Below are 21614 nucleotides of genomic sequence, written 5' to 3'. Positions count from 1 at the left end.
GGAGGCAGCGGATAGGAATCAGCAAACAGTCACGATGATACAGTTGATGGTAGAAGTGGTATGGGAACCACAGGAGTAGAAGTGGTTTGGAGACCACAGAGGTAGAAGTGGTTTGGAAACCACAGGAATTAGCAGGGCTGAATACACGAGGAATACAGGAACACCTTCAGAGACTCATGGGGAATGAGACTCCAAGATCAGGCAACGTGGTGTTGACCACAGGTGCTTAATATAGGGAGTGTTGCCTGATCTGCCAATTGAGTTAAAGGAACATACACTGAACAATATAGGAAAGGGCTGCGCATGCGCAGACCCTCAGGATGGCGGACGGCCACGGTTCCTAAATGTCCGAGAAGAGGCACTCACGGTCCGGTGAGTGACATACAGGAATTCTTTGTTTACGCCAAGGCTCTCATTCTGTGGGACAATATGCTATCTTATTTAGGACAATGGCCTCCGAGCTGCGCTGGAATGATGAAGCGCTGGTGGCCACGTTCTGGCAAGACCTATCTGATCAAATAAAAGACGTGTTGGCTTCCCAAGACCTCCTATCTTCCTTGGGTGATCTGTTCTTGTTGTGTGTCAAAATAGATCTTCGATTCAAGGAGAGGTTTCAAGAAAAGGAACAGATTCAGTGTCCTAATCATCGCCCTGTTTTCCAGAACTTAGGGGCCTCTAAGCCCCCCAAAAAACCCATGCAAGTGGGTAGGTCCCGCCTCTCTCCAAGTGAGAGAGAGAGAAGATTTAAAAATAATCTGTTCCTCTATTGTGGAGGGAAGGCCCATCGTATTAGTAGTTGTCCTACGCGTGGGAAAACGCTCAGACCAAACAGAGCAAGTGGGAACCCCGTTAGGTCTGTTTGATTTTTCCCTCAACAGTTCTCATCACAAAGAGAACCTCTTGTTGTCTGTTTTTCTGTTTTTTGGGAATCTCTCTATTCCGCTGGATGCCTTTCTGGATTCTGGTGCAGCCGGGAATTTTATTGCCGCCACTGTGGTTGAGAAATATCATATTCTTACTACACCACTGGAACGTCCTGTACGCCTCACAGCCATCAATAGCAGTTATATTCCAGGAGGCTTCATTCAGTTCCGGACGGTTCCCCTCACCCTTCAGATTGGAATCCTGTACCAGGAAAAAATATCCTTCCTAGTTCTTCCAAAGACCATAAATTCTCTTGTGTTAGGTCTGCCATGGTTACGTCTCCACTCCCCAACTCTGGACTGGCATACTGCTCAAATTTTGTCCTGGGGATCATGGTGTCAGTCTCACTGTCTGAAGAAAATAGTACCTTCATCTAACCACTGCATTGTCATTACCATCTTTACCTCCTCAATACCAACAGTATGCAGACGTCTTCTGTGAAAAAGAGGCAACCAAGCATCCGGATTTATCCGGAAGTCCACCTCTCCAGCTGGCGCTGGATTCTTTTTCGTTAAAAATAAGGATGGCGGCCTTCGGCCATGCATTGTTTTTCGAGGACTTAATGCTATTACCGTTAAGAATAGGTATCCGTTAACCCTCATCTCCGAGCTGTTCAACCGCATTAAAGGCGCTACTGTGTTCACAAAATTAGATTTACGAGGGGCCTACAATCTCGTTCGTATTAAAGCAGGTGACAAATGGAAAACAGCATTTAACACACACAATGGGCACTTTGAATATCTTGTAATGCCCTTTGGGCTTTGTATTGCTCCAGCTGTATTCCAAACCCTCATGAATGATATTTTCAAAGACCTTCTCTATCAATTCGTCATCATCTACCTAGACGATACTCTGATATTTTCTCGAGACCTCCCTTCACATAGGGAGCATGTAGGTCAAGTCTTGACTCGTCTGAGAGAACACAACCTCTTCTGTAAACTTGAAAAGTGCCTTTTCGATCAACCTCTGATTCCTTTCTTAGGCTACATCCTCTCGGGCACAGCCCTTCAAATGAACCCAGCTAAACTATAAGCAATTGTGGATTGGCCCTTGTCCACCGGGTTGAAAGCTATTCAACGCTTCCTTGGCTTCGCCAATTACTACAGACAATTCATCAAGGTGTATTCTACCATTATTGCCCCCATTACTGCTCTTGCCAAGAAATCAGCCAACCCCAAGCTTTGGTCCCCCGAGGCCATCTCTGCCTTTGAGCATCTAAAATCAGCCTTCTCTTTTGCTCCTATTCTTCAGCAACCTGATTGCCAACGTCACTTTTTCTTGGAGGTAGATGCATCTTCTGTGGGTACTGGTGCAGTTTTGTCTCAACGTGACACTTCTAGGAAACTACATCCATGTGGGTTTTTCTCTGGCAAATTCTTCCCAGCAGAAAAGAATTATGGTATAGGAGATCAAGAATTATTGACTATTAAATTAGCCCTGTCTGAATGGCGACATCTGTTGGAAGGGGCCTTGTTTCATATTACGATATATACCGACCATAAGAACCTAATTTATCTCCGTTCGGCTCGATGTCTTAATCCGCGTCAAGCCAGATGGTCCTTGTTCTTTTCAAGATTTGATATTAGACTTACCTTCCGTCCAGGATCAAAAAATAAAAAAGCAGACGCACTTTCTAGGTCCTTTAATTCCGAAGACCAGGATTCTCCCGAGGACATTCATCCCATCTTTGACCCTAGTTGTGTCTTGGCTCTTACTCCTGTGCATAAATCTACTTGCCCTCCAGGCAGGACCTTCATATTACCACATCTACGTCTCAAGTTGTTACGCTGGGCCCATTTATCTCGCTTCTCGGGTCATGCGGGAGTCAAGAAGACTGGAGAACTCCTGACCCGGTACTATTGGTGGCCATCATTTCTGAAAGATGTAAAATCATTTGTTTCTGCCTGCTCTAAATGTGCACAATATAAGATTCCTCGGCATAGACCCTTCGGTCCTCTTATTCCTCTACCTGTTCCTGAAGTACCCTGGTCTCAAGTATCTATGGACTTTAATACCGATCTGCCTCCCTCCAAAGCTCATACAGTTATCTGGGTGGTAACAGACCGTTTTTCGAGAGCAGCTCATTTCATTCCTCTCAAAGGACTCCCTTCTTTCACATTGTTGGCAGAACTTTTCATCAAAGAAATATTTCGCCACCGCGGCTGTCCAATCCATATCGTGTCAGACCGTGGTTCACAGTTTGTTTCAAGATTCTGGAGATCCTTTTGTTCACAGTTAGTCATTAAATTGGACTTTTCATTGGCATACCATCCTCAGTCTATTGGCCTGACCGAACGGACTAACCAAGAGCTCGAAAAATTCCTACAAATGTATGTGTCTGCTCACCAAGCGGATTGGTTGGAACTCCTCCCATGGGCTGAGTTCGCCCATAACAATCTTTACCATGAAGCTGTTGGTAATTCACTCTTTTTTGTCATGTATGGATGTCATCAGTGTCGGACTGGCCCACAGGACTACCGGAAAAATCACCGGTAGGCCCCTCTTCCTTATGGCCACACCCCCTTCTAGAAGTGGGCGTAGCCCATTCAGCTCACATGTTGGGTATCCCTGCTGCCCTCCCCGGCGTCCATGCTGCTGTGTGTACAGAGTTCATCTCGTCTGCTTGTTATAAACCTTTGTAATCATTCTCACTGCCGGCCTGGTGTGGAGAGTTCCCCAATCACCATCCTGAAATCACCTGTGTTACACGCAGTACGTGTGCCCAGATCCTGCCAGCGTGTTAGACAGAGGAGCGTGTGCCTGCTGGGAGACCAGGTCCAGGGATTCTTGTCAGATATTTCCAGATAAGGTTTGACCACAGGGAACAGTTCCCCTTACGCACATCAGACTTCTTGTCAATAAGTGTGTTACACACAAACTGTCTGAGCGTGAGCGGAATAATAAAGGGAATACTCCTAGAATATTTAACTTAAACCAGGAATTAATGAATGGCTGCTGAACATACGTATCCTGTCATCCAGCCGGCAGCCACGTTCTGGATCAAAGGGGGGGGGGGGTCAGCTCACCTGGTGATCGGCGTCCCTGCTGCTACAGATGACTGGCTGCAGTCATCTTTCAAATGCGATCATGTGACCTGCCCCCTCCTCCTCCTGTCAGCTGACTGTCTTATGCTCCCGCCGCCGCTGAAGGACTAAGGAGCAGAGGCTGCATCAATCAAAATATGGGTAAGTAGATTTTCTTATTTTTATTTAATATTATTGGATATGTCTTTTAATTTCCTCCAAATTCCAGGACTTTCACTTGACACAGAATCATCTTATATATATATATATATATATATATACATATATATATATATATCCTCCATCTGTTCTCTAGCTACTGGGTAAGCAGAGGCTTACTGCAGAGAATATATATATATATATATATATATATATATATATATATATATATATATATTAGTGTGTGCGCGAATTGAGAGAGCATTATTCCATGGCATATGTGAATTGGGGGGCACTATTGAGGGTATAGTTTGAATTGGGGACACTATTGTGGGCATAATATGAATTGGGGACAGTATTACGTGGCATATGTGAATTTTGGGTATTACTGTGTGGCATAACATTGTTTGGGGCACTACTGTGTGGAGTAACATTGTTTGGGGCACTACTGTGTGGCATAATATTGTTTTGGGGGCACTACTATGTGGCATAGGGGGGCTGCCTATCTATACTAAACTATAGTGAGGGGGGGGCTGCCTATGCTAAACTATAATTAGAGGGGGCTGCCTTTGCTAAACTATAGGGAGGGGGCTGTACAGAGAACACTATAGGGAGGGGGTGATGGGACCTTTAATTTAATGCTGGGGTGGTTTGGGTCTATAATTGAATGTAGGGCTGAGTGTGGGGAGGAGGGCTATCTATTAAATGTGAATATTAATATTTAATGTGGGAAATGGATGTATTAAACGTAAATGCTATTAATTTCTTGCTGGGGCTGTTTGGAGGGAGGGTAATAGGTTTATTTATTAAATGGGAATAGTATTAATTTAATGTTGGGGTCGGTTGGAGGGAAATAGATCTATTTATCAAATGTGAGTACTATTACTTTAATGTTGGGGCTGGAGAGAGGCCTATTTATTAAATGTGGGTGCTGTTGATTTAATAGCGGGGATGGTTGGTGTTTTGTTTTCTAAATGTATCCATTATTTTTTCCAAATAGGACCCTCAACATTCCAGGATACAGACAAGCCGCAACTAAAGAAACCAGCAGCCACAGGTGGTAAAAGTGACAACAACAGGTAGGACAGTCTGTCAAATGTTCTGAGTCTAGTGCAAGCTTAGCTAACCTGTGGCACTCCAAGTGTTGTGAAACTACAAGTTCCAGCATACCCTTCCAGCAATAAGCTGCTATATATTGGCAAAGCATGCTGGGGCTTGTAGTTTCACAACACCTGGAGTGCCACAGGTTAGCCAAGCCTGGTTTACTGGAACAATCCCAATTTTTGGTGACTGTTCTACCCAATCTAAGGGGCAGGTCAAGACTGTGTACTATATATACACACTGCATTCTTTATATACTACACTATGGTACTAGCTGTCCTTCGTGAGCTGACCACTCCCCCTCTAGTGTCTGGTCCCGCCTCTATGATGGCCGGCCACACCCCCACTGGTGGGCCCCTAGCGTTGCAGTCCCCCAGTGGGCCCTTCATGCCCCAGTCCGACACTGGATGTCATCCCAGACCACCAACCTTTTCTCAAACTCCTATCTCCTCAGTTCCTGCAGTAGATTCCCTGCTATGCAAGTTTTCTCTCATTTGGGCTCAAACCAAAAGTAATCTGGAGAATTCTGTGCACAGGCCAAAAAAAATTTCGATAAGAAAAGGTGTCTTGCACCTCCACTTCTTCCAGGGAATAAGGTCTGGTTATCCACAAAAAATATCCGTTTAAATGTTCCTAGTATGAAACTAGCACCCAAGTTTATCGGTCCCCACCGAACTTCCATCCTCACTACGGATTCCCAATGTGTTTCATGTCTCTCTGTTAAAACCTGTGGTACAAAATCAATTTTCAAGAGTCACAGCTTCTCCGCCTCCGGCTACTTCTCAAGATCAAACTGAATATGAGATTAAACAACTATTGGACTCTCGTAGATCCAGAGAATCACTGCAATTCCTGGTCAATTGCAAAGGCTAGGGGCCTGAGGAACGTTCTTGGGTTAAAGCTTCAGACATTCATGCTCTTCGTTTACTCAAACAGTTTCGGAAAAGATTCCCTAAAAAAATATCATAGGTGTCCGGAGTCCACCCCTAGGGAGGGGGGTACTGTAACAATCCTGACCAGGTTTTGTTACTTTCCCTGCCTGCTCTGTTTTTCTGTGCATCACATGACTCACCCTCAGGGCGGGTCACTAACCTGCTCTATTTAAACTCAGCACTAACATCAGCTCACTGTCAGTGCAACTTGTTGCTAGCCTGATTCCTTGGACGCCTGTGTATCCTGACCCTGTGTCTTTCCTGCGTATGAGTTTCAGTTCTCTACCTACTGCTGAAGCACTTCTACTGGAACTCCCCTGCTGCAAATATCATCTTGAGCATATTACAAAGACTTTGTTTTCTCTCTATTGTGCCTCTACTGATTCACAGCCTGCTGCAAGTCTGTTCATGTGCATATAACAAGACTGTTATTGTGTTTATCCTTGTCACGCTCCGCTGTGGCTAATTGACATCTGCATATTATCATCTGTGCTGTGAATAGACTGCTATTGTGTTTATTACCTTGTCACGCTCCGCCGTGGCTAATTGACATCTGCATATCATCATCTGCATATTTATATATATATATATATATATATATATATATATATATATATATGTTTTATCAATCATTGAAGTATTGAAGAACTACATAGTGTCTTGCCTCCTTATTCTGAACCTAGTACACTCAGCATCTGGTCGTGTACAGGCCTGCTCTGACTATCAAACCTGTAACTACCAGCACCGTAACAGGGTGAGAAAGGCTGTGCAGACTTGAGACAGAGGATTGTGCGGGGCCTGTTAGTGCCCTGATAGTGCTCCCTCCTCGTCTAGAGGGAGAACGCAATGCTGGGACAATAGAGATTAATGGGACTAAGAGTGGACATGGGCCTGTATATTGAAGATAGATAGATTGAAGAGGGATTGAAGGTTGGGGGGAGAGTCTGGTCAGAAGGGGCAGGGAGTTCTATAAATGGGGAGCAGCACAGGAGAAGTTTTGGGAGTGAGATATTGTCATCGATAATGAATTTCGAGCAGCTTGAGTTGAATGCTAGAAGTAATGAGCCAGCGTAGGGATTTGCAGAGTGACACATCGGATGTGGAGCAGCCAGAGACGTTTGCAGCATTTAAGATGGATTGTAGAGGGAAAATATGGGTGACAGGGTTAATTTTTCCCTGATTTTGGCTTTATAAATTGTCGGAGAAATAAATACATGGGATATCTGACAGTGCCTGTCCACTCAGCCCATGGGCACCTTTCTCTCTTCTTTTTACTAAAGAAATCTTAAAGCAAATACATTGTACAATCCATTAAAATAGAACATTTTCTACTATATTTATGTAGGAAATCTGGGAAACACAGATCAGGGGTAACAGTAATACTCACTGGTGACGGTGAATTTGGTGGATGTTTTACATTCATCGGCTATGAAGGCAATCTCTCCGGAATCGCTGTTCTGGCACTCCCGGATGATCATGGTGTGTTGTTTGCCAGAAGATGTGATAGAGATGCGCCCACTGGAGTTTACTTCTTCCCCATTTATAATCCATCTGGATTTCTGGCAATCGTTGTCCAGCTCAACACAAAATATGGCCGTATCGTTCACCGGGACGGCGGTCCTGCGTGGCAGCTTTTTAATTATGTTTCCTTTTAAAGGAAAAAGAAAAACATTAAAAGTGATGATCTTTCTTAAAGTGATTTAAATTAGCAAATGAAAGGAGATTAAATAGTCTACTGCTACATACACTGAACGAGCTAGCAGGACAGTTAGACAAGTCAGTAAAGGCCAATTACAAAATAGAAAACAAAAACCAACATTACTTTTCATTTTGCACAAATGAACTGATTTATTCTATTATATAATTATTATTGGTTTTTTTGGAGCCAGCCCTCAGAAAATTGCTCTGTGTCTACTTTTTTGAAGCTGTCTGGAAATGCGCGTGGTCCAAGTATGAGCACCACTTGAGATTCAGCGATTATCAGTTTAGGACAAGCCTCCTTCATTAATTTAAACTTTAACTATTTTATTTTGTTCTGCAATATACTTTTTCCAGACTCACTAATGTCTTGAATTAAGCATGAATGTGAAGTGACATCGGAACTGTCTTTACTACATACATCACTATTACATTACCCTACTTGGGTCCTGCAGGACAATATATTTCTTTATTGCATAGTGACTGAAGACTGTGACTTGCTGAATGTTCTAGGGCAGATCTCACATCATTTACATGTGAATGCTATAGAAATAGATTTGACAAATTGTGATGACAATGTAACATTTGCATCTGAATCCCTAAGTACAATTGTACTTTACAATGTCAGAGAGAATTGTCTGGGACATAGATACGCAAACCGTGGATCAGTAACCAAATTGGAGTCTCAGAATCTGTTTTTGGATTTTCTAATTGTCACACATGCAATGTATTCTATTGAGAACCACCTCTTTTGGGGTCCCAAAACAATGGTACTCTGCCACTTGGGGCCCCTGGAAAATATCACTCTGCAACTCAGGGTCCCAGAACAGTGGCCCTCTGCCATTCAGGGTCCCAGAACAATAACACTCTACCAGTTGGGGTCCCAGAACAATGGCCCTCTGCCATTCAGGGTCCCAGAACAATAACACTCTACCAGTTGGGGTCCCAGAACAATGACCCTCTACAACTCAGGGTCCCAGAACAATGGCCCTCTGCCATTCGGGGTCCCAGAACAATAACACTCTGCCATTCGGGGTCCCGGAACGATGGCACAATGACACTCGGGGTCCCAGAACAATGACACTCTGCCACTTTTGGATCACACCTAAAAACAATTGAACGCCAATATGCAATACAAATAGAAAGTATGTTTTACATTATATAGGATGCCATTGGCACCACTGGCAAAGGACATATAATATTATATAAAGGTGAATAACTAAACGATATACAATAAAAAATCATATAAAGTGGAAGAAGTTACAAAGTTGATGTATAAGTAGATGTGGCAGTAAGACAGCATGAGAAAATGGTTAATTCCTGGTGACAGATGTACTTTAAACTGGACATTCCTCAGTAATTTATGGTAATGGTAGAAGGACACAGCTCTGGTACTCCTGTTATATTGTGGTATAGAGAAAGTTTAAGTGTTGGTTGGTGCAGCACTGTCTAGTCTGCTTGTACTAATGTCTCCATCTGAGAGTTTCAGATATTTATAGATATGATTCTGTAACTCATATATGTCTATGTGACCGCCCTTAAAATGCCTCGGCCAGATGAATCTGCAACATTCTAAAGTAGGACCAGCAATATAGAAATATAGAGTTACGTATCTTGTTTCATACTGAGCCAACCAAGGCTACTGGCTGAAGAGCTACCAAGTGTGTGTGGGGGGGGGGGGGTCACAAAGATGAGAGGTACGGCCGCAGGTCAGTCACCAACAGTGAGGACGTCCTAAACACTAAACCAGTCGGCAGAAGTCCTGTTACATTGTAGCATACATTATGTCTCTGTAAACTTATATGAAAAAAAAATGTTTGAAGACATAAAAAGTAAGCAAAGAATAAAGTAATAATTTCTAAAGCTTCAGAGCTCACTCAGGATAAACTCTGGAATATGCATAAGGTTCAATAAACACGGTAAAGATGAAGATAATAAATGGTTTTAAGACAGAAAAAGGAGGTAAACTTTTCATTAGTTTTTTTACAGCTTCAAAATTCCCTACAACTTTCTGGAATCACCCGTAGCGGTCACAATCAGGATGTTAGACAGGAGTATTTACAACAAATCTAGTCATAATAAAATAAGAAGTGATCCTTTGGGAAACATTAAACATTTAAGAGGTCTAACTAAAATTAAAGTTTCACCCTACACCCCCTGTTCCCTATTAGTACTATGCCAGGGACAGCTCACCCCTGACAGCGTTGGCACACTTCCTGCCCTCCTGGTGTTAGCCGGAAGAAACAGAGCTTTATACATTTATAATGCACATAGAGATACCGCTATGTCCTTTACACATCGCTGCTGGGAATTAAACTGCCCCAATTTAGCAGCATTAGGGCAGTTGGCCGGGGAAATGCACTAAGCTTTGACATCAGTGTCACCACCATATCCACCCCCCTTTCCTAATACATGGCTGCATTGTGCGCACTATAACCGGTCCTATATTCACCCTCCATACACCTTATACAAAGTGCTATCTTAGTAAAACGCTCTGTTTGACATATAGGACACAGTACCCTCTACTGTAGGTTATACGGAGATTATAAGTCACCATACAAAGCTTTTTATACAAGTCACAAATCTAAGAGGTGACTTCTAATATCACTGATCATTTACAACAGGGGATACATTACATACCTCCCAACATTTACAATCCCGAAAGCGGGAGAAGAGAAGCCACACTCCTGTCCCATCCAAATTCCACCCACAAATGTGGGAATTCCGTGTAAAACTCCACCCACTATCTGTTAAACCCTGCCCCCTCTGTGGTCTGCCAAAAATGGGGACAGTTGGGCGGTGTGCATTATATCTTATAATACCCAAGTTTTACTAATGAATACTGTCGTGGTGAGATCAGGATTGATTATAAATAGCGACATGAGAACTCATTCTTTATAAAAGATATTATTTCTGGAGTGTGTGTATATATATATATATATATATATATATAAAATCACTTATGTATTATAAGTTAGTTATACTCACTTGGAAGTGCCCCATATTTGTCTTTATTCTATACTTTAACGTTACCTTGAACAGACAGCTCAGCGATGGTTCGGCTGCCCTCCTTCATCTCACAGATGTAGACGGCGTCATCGTCTGCGGTAACGTTCTGTACCGTGAGCCTGCGGATGGTTCCCTCCTCCTCGATGTTGTACTTGGTGCTCTGCTGAATTTTCGTCTCCTCTTTGTACCACTCCGATTCGGTGATAGAGTACGGAACCTCACACTGGAAGGTGGCCGATTCCTTCTCTCTCACCTCCAGGTCTCTCAGCTTCTTGCGGAACGGGATTCTGGGTTCTTAAACACAACAAATAAAACATATTATATATCCACACAAGAAAATATAATATATAGAAAACCCTAAAGGGTTATGAGAGAAAACAGTTTGCCGTACACTGGTCTGGATTTGCGGAAATTAATTATTATTAACCTTCATTTATATAACATCTAATTATTTCACAGTGCTTTATAGAGAATATTAAATTATTCACATCAGTCCCTGGCACAGTTGAGCTTATAATCTATATTCCCAGCCACACACAGTATGGATAATTTTGTCAGAAGCTAATTAACCTACCAGTATGTACTTAGAGCTTGGAAGGAAACCGGAGGAAACCAACGCAAACACGGGGAGAACATACAAACTCCACACAAATAAATGTTCACAGATGGAAACATCCCAGTGTAACATGTATAATATGTTTAAAAGATGGGAGAGAGGCGATATAGCCCATGGTCAATGGCATCCCTACAGTTCAGGCAATTTTTAGAGGAAGTGGATGACTCTGAAGTTGGGAGAAGATGGCAGAAGATCGAGGAATAGATCAGAGACCCTCTGAGGATTCACAAACCCAAAAATGTTTCTATTTTAAATAAGAATTGTCATGAAATATGACTTGTGATCGGTTGTTTCCCAGCCAATAGTATTGTGTACCCAGGAATATTATGTATGTATTACCCAGTATTGTCTTATTAATGTTTGTTCCCAATTGTAAAGCGATACGGAATTTGCTGGCGCTATATAAATAAATGATGATGATGATGATCTCTGACTTTTAATTGAATTATTTTATTTACTGAGATTCCAGCTGCTTCTCCTCTTCCTCCCTATGCTGGTGGTACATTGGCAGGGTGGATAGAAAGGACATACTGTCACTTCTGCCATGGAGTTATAGGGTATTATCCTGATGAAGTGCCTCTGTCAGGTAGCATCATTATTTATCCCCTGTCTCTTCTATGAGCTAACTGCCTGGGGCACAATATCCCCCAGACTCCCACCTCCCCCAGGGTGTTCTCTGGAGAAATAAGTTTCCACAAATGCTGGATTTCAGCCATAGTAAAGAACATCATCTCCCACCCATCTGCCTCTCATTAGGCCTCATCTCACCATTACTGAGGCCCTAATACAGCGATGATTGTCCGTTACACTATAACTATCAGTCTCTGCACACAAAATTAATGGAAGGAAAATAATGGTACATGCTAAGCGATGTAAAAAAAAATAATTAAAGGCCCTATTTCAAGCTCAGATCTTATTATAGTGAAGATCAGAGGACATCTTGGATGGAGCTATAAATACCTGTACGACCGATGCATTACCCAGGATCCTATGCTTGTTTTATCAAAACAAATCAATAATCTTTGCATATAGTGAGATTTATTAGGTAATTCTGTATAACACTACAGGTGTCTGTCAGAATTATTTTGCAGTCTAAGAATAATCATTAGACTTATTACTTCCATTCTATGCTGAAACACGGGACAATATTGGACCAATGGTATTTGGGGATTAAGTCACAACAGTGTCTATATATAGCAGACGCACAGGAATAGACACAGAATATAAAGTAATATTTACCTGAGTTATAAGTCCTGCTGTTGCCATCACAGTTACATTATACAATAAGGGTTCATACACACTAATAAGAATAACAGTAGTAAACGCATCCTCAGTACACTCTGACGCTCTGTATATATCTGGGGTGCAGCATGTCTATATATAGGGGAGCCCTGAGTCTATATATAGGGGAGTCCTGAGTCTATATATAGGGGAGTCCTGAGTCTATATATAGGGGACCCCTGAGTCTATATATAGGGGAGTCCTGAGTCTATATATTAGGGAGCCCTGAGTCTATATATTGGGAAGCCCTGAGTCTATATATAGGGGAGTCCTGAATCTATATATAGGGGAGCCCTGAGTCTATATATAGGGGAGTCCTGAATCTATATATAGGGGACCCCTGAGTCTATATATATAGGGGAGTCCTGAGTCTATATATAGGGGAGCCCTGAGTCTATATATTGGGGAGCCCTGAGTCTATATATAGGGGAGTCCTAAGTCTATATATTGGTGAGCCCTGAGTCTATATATAAGGGAGCCCTGAGTCTATATATTAGGGGAGCCCTGAGTCTATGTATTGGGGAGCCCTGAGTCTTTATATTGGGGAGCCCTGGGTCTATATATTGGGGAGCCCTGAGTCTATGTATTGGGGAGCCCTGTGTCTATGTATTGGGGAGCCCTGAGTCTATATATTAGGGAGCCCTGAGTATATATATATATATATATATATATATATATATATATATATATATATATATGGGAGCCCTGAGTCTATATATAGGGGAGCACTGGGTATGCACAGAGGATGCGATTACCACATACATCAACGCTCTCTGGAATAACGTGTGAACACAGCTACAACTATTACAGATAAAATAATATATGTATAAGGAGTGGAATTAGCTTCCTAATATTACTTACATATATAATATTACATTCTATATAGAAGAAATCAAAGCAATTAAACAGGGTTTCTACCTCCAATTAATGTCTCCTACATGCTAGTTAATCCATTACTTCTTTTATTGTTATATTGTCCTGCCATATTTTCATATAATCAAGCAGAGATTTTTATTTTCTTGCTCTTGGATATGACACAGAGCTGCTCTTTGATGCAGTTATATCCCATGTAGAGAACACAGAGCTTTGTCTTATCCCAGGACAAGAAATACAAACACATCTTCCTAATGATATAAAAGGTGTGGCTAACAAACACAAAGGAAGCTACAAAGATAAAGTAAGTTTAGTAAAGGTTGCCAGAGGGCACAGATAAGCCAATGCATTAAAGGTGCCTGAAGGTGGAAAGTAATTTTAAAAAATCAAATATGAAAGCAAATATTTATATTTTGGCTAAAATGTGTTTATTTTAATGTTTTTTTCTTTGAGGGGGGAGGGGGGGTGGTGTTTCCTTTACAATTACAGCTTCAATTATCCCCTGTCTGCAATTAAATCCATTTTCTTAAATTGTGGTAATATGCTGGTCACTGTACATTTTTTTCTGATATGTGACTAAAAGAGCTACCGGTGATATGTTTTGTAATACTATATAGAGTCTTCACTGAATTATTTATGTTTTAATTAACATTTTACATTTTCAATGTTTTATATTTATATCCGATTAAAATACAAATTTTCTTCCCAAAACTGAAGGTATTCACATATATCTATAAAAGAGCAATGCTTCACAAAACTCCAAAAATGAGAAATGTAACCCACATTTAAGGGACTGTGGGTGGAGACATTAAATCAAACCTTACATGTTCCTTTTCGTCAACAGTGCATTCAGAGATCGCTGATTAATAGCATGGATTGTAAGGAACCCTGCATTCTGCTCTATGGCCACTAGAGAGCAGTAGTGATCATGTGTGATAACACTTCTCTTGTATCTACAGCAAAGGGCTCAATCATTTTTTCCTGGGACACCTATTTATTCCTTTATCTAGATGATGTCCCTGCAATCGTTACCTAGGTCCAGAGTCCGTTCTCCTGTATTCTTCTGCCAGACTCGTGTTAACTCGTGATTTTTCTGTATTTTATAAAGGGGCATAGCAGCTATTTTAGCTGTATTTTGGCTGCTTTTATCTCTAACCCTAATAGATGTTCTATATGTTAGAAAAATAACTTGCCTATTACTTTTATTTGCAAACATTACTCAAACTCTATATTCACAAGATCAGGGAAATGTATCGAGCTGAGAGTTTGAAAAGTGGAGATGTTGCCTATAGCAACCAATCAGGTTCCAGTTATCATTTATTTAGTACATTCTACAACATGACAGCTAGAATCTGATTGGTTGCTATAGGCAACATCTCCACTTTCCAAACCCACTGGAAACTCGCAGCTTGATACATTTATCCCACAGATGTTTTATAGACAGAATATACTTATCGCTTCTCTGCCTTCTGTCTAAGTTTAGTTTGTGTTCAGGGGGTAGTCTGTGAGCTTCCTGATGTAGACAGGCTACCCCGGGTCTCTAGCCAGGAGGTTGGGAGCTGCTTTGAAAGCCAGAAAGTCACAGATGAATTTTTAGAGTTGCCCGTCCATTGGGCACTATTTATTTTCTCTAACTATGAGTCACTTTCACTTTCATGTTTAATTTTCATGGATTTTAGGGGTGCGGTAGGCCTTTTGGGCTTTGTATTCCCAAAGATCTAGGGGTGTCAATGTGGCCCTGAAGTTCCCACCCCCTGAAAACCAAAGGGACCCCTCCCCCCTAGCCTTGCAGCGAAGGGAGGATCTGAAGACCCTTTCCACCTTAGAGACCATTTGCTGTTTGGAGTTGGCAGGCGCGGGCTGGGAGAGGGAAGCCCGGGGGGCGCACAGGCGGCCGCATCACTTAACAGGCGATCTCATGTCATCAGATGCGGCCTCCGTTGAAAATATAGTATATTGCATCCGGGGGGCGGCCGGCCGGCCTACCCCCCGGCCCTAATAGCGGTCTGACTGAGCAGCCCGGGGGGGCACTGCCCCCCTGCCCCCCAGGCCAGCCCACCCCTGGGAGTTGGAGATAGAGGGGCCCTTTTTCTTTTGAGGAGGGCCTGAAGTTCTGCACCTTTGTGCACCTTTTGCTTTTTGCATTAGGGGCACGAAAGCACCAATCCCCGGCTTTCAATGATAAAAAAAATAAAGCCAAATAATTAGACAAAACACACATACAAAACATCCATTTCATTTGTGACTGATTACATGTGTGATGAAAAGATCTAAGGAGTTTGAAAACTGTTGATCACTTCACCATCAGTCTTCTGCGTTTATCAACAAGCAACATGGTAAAAGCATTTACTGCAAAAACGTCATTGTATGTTTTTCTAATAATTTCATTTTTAGTAAATAAAATACATTTACAGAAGATTGAGTGTATGGTACATTAAACTCATGGGGTAAATGTATTAAACTGCAACTTCTGCAAATTGGGGAAATTCAGCGACTTTGACAGACAAATTTAACACGGCAATGTCTTTAAGGGCAACTTTTGCCTTTTTAAATTCAGCTGTCAGAGTCATCGATATTAGGGAATTTGCAGAAATCTCTGTTTAATACATTTACACCTCTGATGTTTGAGTCTATAAAAAATAACAAATATATCTTTATATTCTAAATGTATTCTTTATCAAATTAAATAAATCATAGTTATACTTAATATGAGGAATCATTCATCATAAGTTTTTTTAATTATAAAAAAGCATAAAAGAAAAAAAAATCTTAACAAATTGATTAAGCCAGGGGCCAACCAACCTGTATTTTCATGGCTACTTGGTTAATTTGTGACTCCTCCAAACCACTCCTCACTTCCACTATTAATTGTCAGCACCCAGCAAGAACTGAGCCGGTGCCAAAACAATACTATGTAGTGTACTCAGGGCCACCATCAGGGGGTACAGGGAGTATAGCAGTATGGGGGCCCAACAGCAGAGAGGGGCCCCACCAGCCCTGGGCCCAGACAAATTTATTAGGGGAGGGGACCTCCGCAGTGAATTAAGGGAGGTAGCGGGCGCCATTTCTAGGCATCAGCTGAGATGTGAGAGGTGGTGTGGGGGGGGAGAGATCTCTGCGCGGAATTAAGAATGTGGCAGGGGGAATGGGAGGCAAATGTTGGGTAGAGAATAATTTATGAATGAGGGTTTGGTAGGAGAAGAACGGAGGGGGGCCCTGTCTGTTATATTTATACTGCGCCACGCAATTTCTGGTGGCAGCTCTGAGTGTACTAACTATATAAATCTACCTGTATCGTATACATATATATATATATATATGATCGTAGCTAGACATTTGTTGGTCTCATAGTAACACTTTGTAAGGACTCTTATGTATCACCCAAGGGTGAAAACCCCAATATACACAAGGGAGACAGAGCTCCTCCAGCTGCAGGTCACAGAGCAGCGCACCCCCGCCCACCCCCCCCCCCCCCCCCCCGCCCCCACTGCTATATATCCTTATAATACACAAGTGATTCTAGTATGTGTAAAAATTCTTGTAGAGTTCAAAATCTATTAGGAAAACTTTACCACATACTGACAATTGTTACAGATATTATAAGTCACCTATATAATCGCATTCAACCTACAGCCCTGGGCTGTTATATAGTCACATACTATTTACAGTAGGGAGCACATTATTCCACTTATAATCAGTGTGTTCACAAAACTAGTTGATTAGAAATTATTTTTGGGCAGAAATGTGTATGTGTTATTATTATTTATAGTCAAAATGAGTGGGGGAGTTTCTTATAAAGTTATACCAGCAATTAATTATTTACCAATTATAACAGAACAATATACAGTACATGATCACTAGATTACAGGGGGTTTCCACCTTGAGATAACTTTAATCTATTGGCTAGTGCAGGCCGTCCTGTCATTTTAGTAAATTTACTGAATTCTCTTTTGGTGTCCTTGTGTTACATTATTAATATCCAATATGATTATAGAATAAAGCACAGATCGTACCTTTCACTATGACGAGGACTGAGCTATAGGTCTGGCCGGCCAGATTAGATGCCGTGCAGGTGTACAATCCATTATCGATTTGTTTGCAGAATAAGATTTTCAGGACAAAGTTCTCTTGCTCATCCTCATAGACCACATGCCTCCGGCCCTCCGCGATGACCTCTCCGTCCTTCTTCCACACAATTTCAGGCTTGGGCTCGCCAGTGACAAAGCAGCTCATTTTGGCGTGCTTGCCTTCAGTCACGGTGCAGGTGCGTGTGAGAACACTCTTGGTACTGTCACGACTTGTTTTTTGGCCGAGTGAGACAGCCCTGTCATAGTCAAGAGACAAGCTATGACCCAGACCGGTAAATGGGTCCACAGCTCCGTAGGAAGTGGCACTAGAGTCGTAGGAGCCTAGTATAGAGAGGTCGGATTTTCTCATTTCTTCACGCCGTTTCTGCAGGTGAGACAACAACGTGGCCGTTTTGCCGTAAGACACTTCCGAGGCACATGTACTGTTGGCATTAAGATTGCTGAAAGAGTCAACCATCAGTGAAGCGGAAGCTTTAGCTTGACCTATAGAGTTCTCGGCACGACAGATGTATGTCCCACTGTCGGAAAATCGAATGAAGTGTATTCGCAGAGAGCTGGAATCTCCATCAGATTCAACACGAATGTGGTTTGAGTCGCTGGCTGTTCCCAACAGTTTCCCGTCTTTCTCCCAATTTACTACTGGCAGTGGGTGGCCCTGTACCCTGCATTGGAAGGTGGTGTCTTCTCCCAGGTTCACCGTGGTGGTGATCGGTTTCAGAATAAAATATGGAGGGCATTCCACTACCGTGCTCTCTTTCTCATCCCCTACTTTAATCATGACCGCTGCAAACGCTTCGCCTATGTTGTTGATCGCTCGACATATGTATTGACCACTGTCTCCAAAGGTTAAGTCGTATATGGTGAGCTGGTATAAACTACCATCTACTACCATTTTGAAGCGCCCTCCTGACTCGATTTGAAGTTTGTCTTTTTCCCATGTGACCGAGGGTTCGGGACTTCCAACGATTTGGCAACTTAATGTGACGTCCTTCCCCACAGACATCATGAAGGCCTTGGGCCTTGTAAGGAACCGCGGAACCCCACTGAACGAGCTGTAATCCATTTTGGAAATCTGAAAAGAAAACAATATTATTAACTGGGTTTCCAAACATGGTAACAGCTTTGCTACCTTTGTAACAATGTTTTGTATAATCATTTAGATACATTCATAAAATAAGATTTATACATAGGAGAAAAGACTTCTGGGAAATTGCATTTACATGAAGCACTAATGGTGAATTACACACTTGGTTATAGAACTTGTCACGGACTTGTGCTGATATACAATACCCAAATATGCACTACAGGCAGCCTGTATTATCCTTGTTAGGACTCATCAGTGCAAGATGTGTTTTTTTGGGTAACATGTAAAATGCTATAGAGACTTCCTAAATAAACAATCGGAATATACCTGTTAGCATCAAATAAATCAGGACACTGTCCAGGCATGTTGAAGTTTTTTAGCGAACAACACAATACAACACAGTTTATAGTTTCCTGTCTTCCATTTTATTTTTTATACTTAGTAACAGCAGTTAACAATTCTAATTTCCATTTGTAATATTTATCCTTATTCCAACCACACTCAAAAGAGCAACAAAGAAACCTATAGACTATATTTGTCCTTAGATACTTTAATGTTTGTGTACCTCATTTCACTATTTTGTATCTACATTAACATACGTGGCTTTGAGAATAAAGACTTGGGGCTAGATTTACTAAGCTGCGGGTTTGAAAAAGTGGGGATGTTGCCTATAGCAACCAATCAGATTCTAGCTTTCATTTACTTAGTACATTCTACAAAATGACAGAATCTGATTGGTTGCTATAGGCAACATCCCCACTTCTTCAAACATGCAGCTTAGTAGATCTAGCCCTTAATGTCGGTCCCACTGACGCTTGTCCTCTCTGCTGCGGAGCGGAGGGGACGAGTGGACATGTGCGGATGTTATAGTAGAGACAGGACGGTCAGAGCAGAGCTCAGCAGTGATAATCTGCAGACCTGCACATTCTCCTGGGCATATAGTGTTCTTGTTGCGGAATGCAGCTCTCCCCAGGATTGGATGGAGGTGTGAGGTGGTAACGACAGACAACTTTTTCTAAATAGGATTTTGGTGCAACGTCTACAGATTGTGTTACAGCGAGTGACAGCAGTTGGTGTCTCTTTAGTGTGTGCTAATTGATTAGCCCCATATAAATTGTGCCTCTGTGCAATTAATGATTTGACTCTAGTTCACTCCTGAATCAAACTCCTGTTCCTAATGTGTCAGGTCAACGCACAGACTGAGCTCTGAAATACATCCAGGCAAAATGGACAAATAACTTCCTGCTGCAACCTTGCACCCTATACATAAATTGGGGAATAATGAGAGATTCAGGGGCAGCTGTAGCAGCGACAGGTGTTATGGAGAAGCTCAATATAGGAAATTCAGTGAAAAGAGAGTGCAATTTTCTTGCTGCAAAAATGAAAGTGAGCACATTGTTATTAGATGTAATAATGATGACAGACGCAATTTGTAATGTACAGGTCAGTGCAGAATAGTTATATATTTATACCCGTTGCTAATGCCAAGCACAAAGTCACCTCTTTCATTGCTCATTTGCCTTTGACACTCTCGGAAAGGAAACTGCAAATCTCATCACAAAAATAGCCCCCTTTAATCTCACAGTTATGTAGCTCTCCAGTGTCCACACACCCTCCCCCCCCCCTCTACTAATGTTGTGCTATTATCCAGGTTACCAGCATGGAAAATCTCACTGTCGTTCTAATCTATGGCACATTAGTCACTATTGTCTGATTGGTAGAATACAATTCTGGTTACTCTACCTCCTAGAACAGATTCCAGAACTGAATTTGGAATTCAGGAGGTTGTCCACATTCTGCTATTTCGGGCCACCCTTTCTTCTCTCCTATGAACCCCCAGATTGACAGCCATTCAATCCCTGTGCTGACAGCCAAAACCAAGCCCAGAGTTATGGAAACGCCATATGTGCCTGGGCATAGGGTTGTAGGGGTGCTTTTATTTTGTGTGCTCAATGGGCTGATTTGTTTCCATTCATTACCTTTATATAGATGGGGTGCAGTGGCCCATGGAGGAAGTGAGGGTTTGTGGCACCCCAAAAAACTGGCCTGGTAGACAAAGAATACAAATGTGGGCCTGGTGGGTATTTGGAAGTGGGTGCCCCTAGACAGCAATGTTCACAATACAGGGGATTAATTCTCTGCTACTATCCAATTCTACTTGTTGACTGCTTGTCATATGTTTATTATTTCCCTCTAATAATAATTTGACGGAGTTCTTTCCTGTCGCCCTGGACAATGGATTTGCTTCGAGTGTTCCGACCATTTAACCCTCAGCTGTGTCTGTGCTGGAGACGTACCCTTGTTCTCAGCTGTTACATGGGGAACAAGTGTTCAGTCTTGTGCCTGACATCATGCTGGCACCGGGCCCAGACAACCCAACTTACTGGCTGTGTCTTTATAGGGAATATATTATCAAATATCATATTAAAGCTGCAGTAATTTCACTCAACGAACCCGTGTGTCACTGCCCCACTCAGGAGGTCATGTAATTAAGCATCGCATGTTGGCACCAGAGTTAAATCATTACCAATTCAGCTCATGCACAATTGTCAATGATCTCTTAAGCTAAAAGTCCAGAGAATTATCCTCCCCGTAATAGTCTATGGTGTAGTTCTATCTTAGTAACTGTTATCACATGATTGCAACATTTAAAGGGCTGCTGTCACCAGAAATAAATAGTTATTTAAAATGCAAATACAGCCTACTTATCATTTGCTATAGAAATACTTTTAAATTACTTTTTAAGCTTTGTAACTGTTTCACCCATTTCCTGAGTTAATGGTATTCTATGTGAATATAGAGGAGACAGATTGATAAGGAGTGCTA

The 21614-nt window shown here is 42.0% G+C and overlaps 1 protein-coding gene across 1 annotated transcript in view; it reads right to left on the bottom strand.

The window, feature by feature from the left end:
- Nucleotides 1-21614, bottom strand: part of OBSCN (obscurin, cytoskeletal calmodulin and titin-interacting RhoGEF) — a 284159-nt gene that overhangs the window by 250023 nt on the left and 12522 nt on the right. Inside the window, exons 2-4 of the mRNA XM_075214135.1 lie at nucleotides 17630-18776; nucleotides 10871-11140; nucleotides 7527-7787 (exon numbers count right to left, since the gene is read on the bottom strand). Coding sequence (XP_075070236.1) covers nucleotides 7527-7787; nucleotides 10871-11140; nucleotides 17630-18767 — 1669 coding nt within the window. The 5' untranslated portion in view covers nucleotides 18768-18776. The remainder of the gene's footprint in view (nucleotides 1-7526; nucleotides 7788-10870; nucleotides 11141-17629; nucleotides 18777-21614) is intronic.

Source organism: Mixophyes fleayi, chromosome 5, assembly GCF_038048845.1.
Source record: "Mixophyes fleayi isolate aMixFle1 chromosome 5, aMixFle1.hap1, whole genome shotgun sequence".
Taxonomy (NCBI): Eukaryota; Metazoa; Chordata; class Amphibia; order Anura; family Limnodynastidae; genus Mixophyes; species Mixophyes fleayi.
Note: the sequence above shows the minus strand (reverse complement) of the source record. Positions and strands in the feature narration are given on the sequence as shown.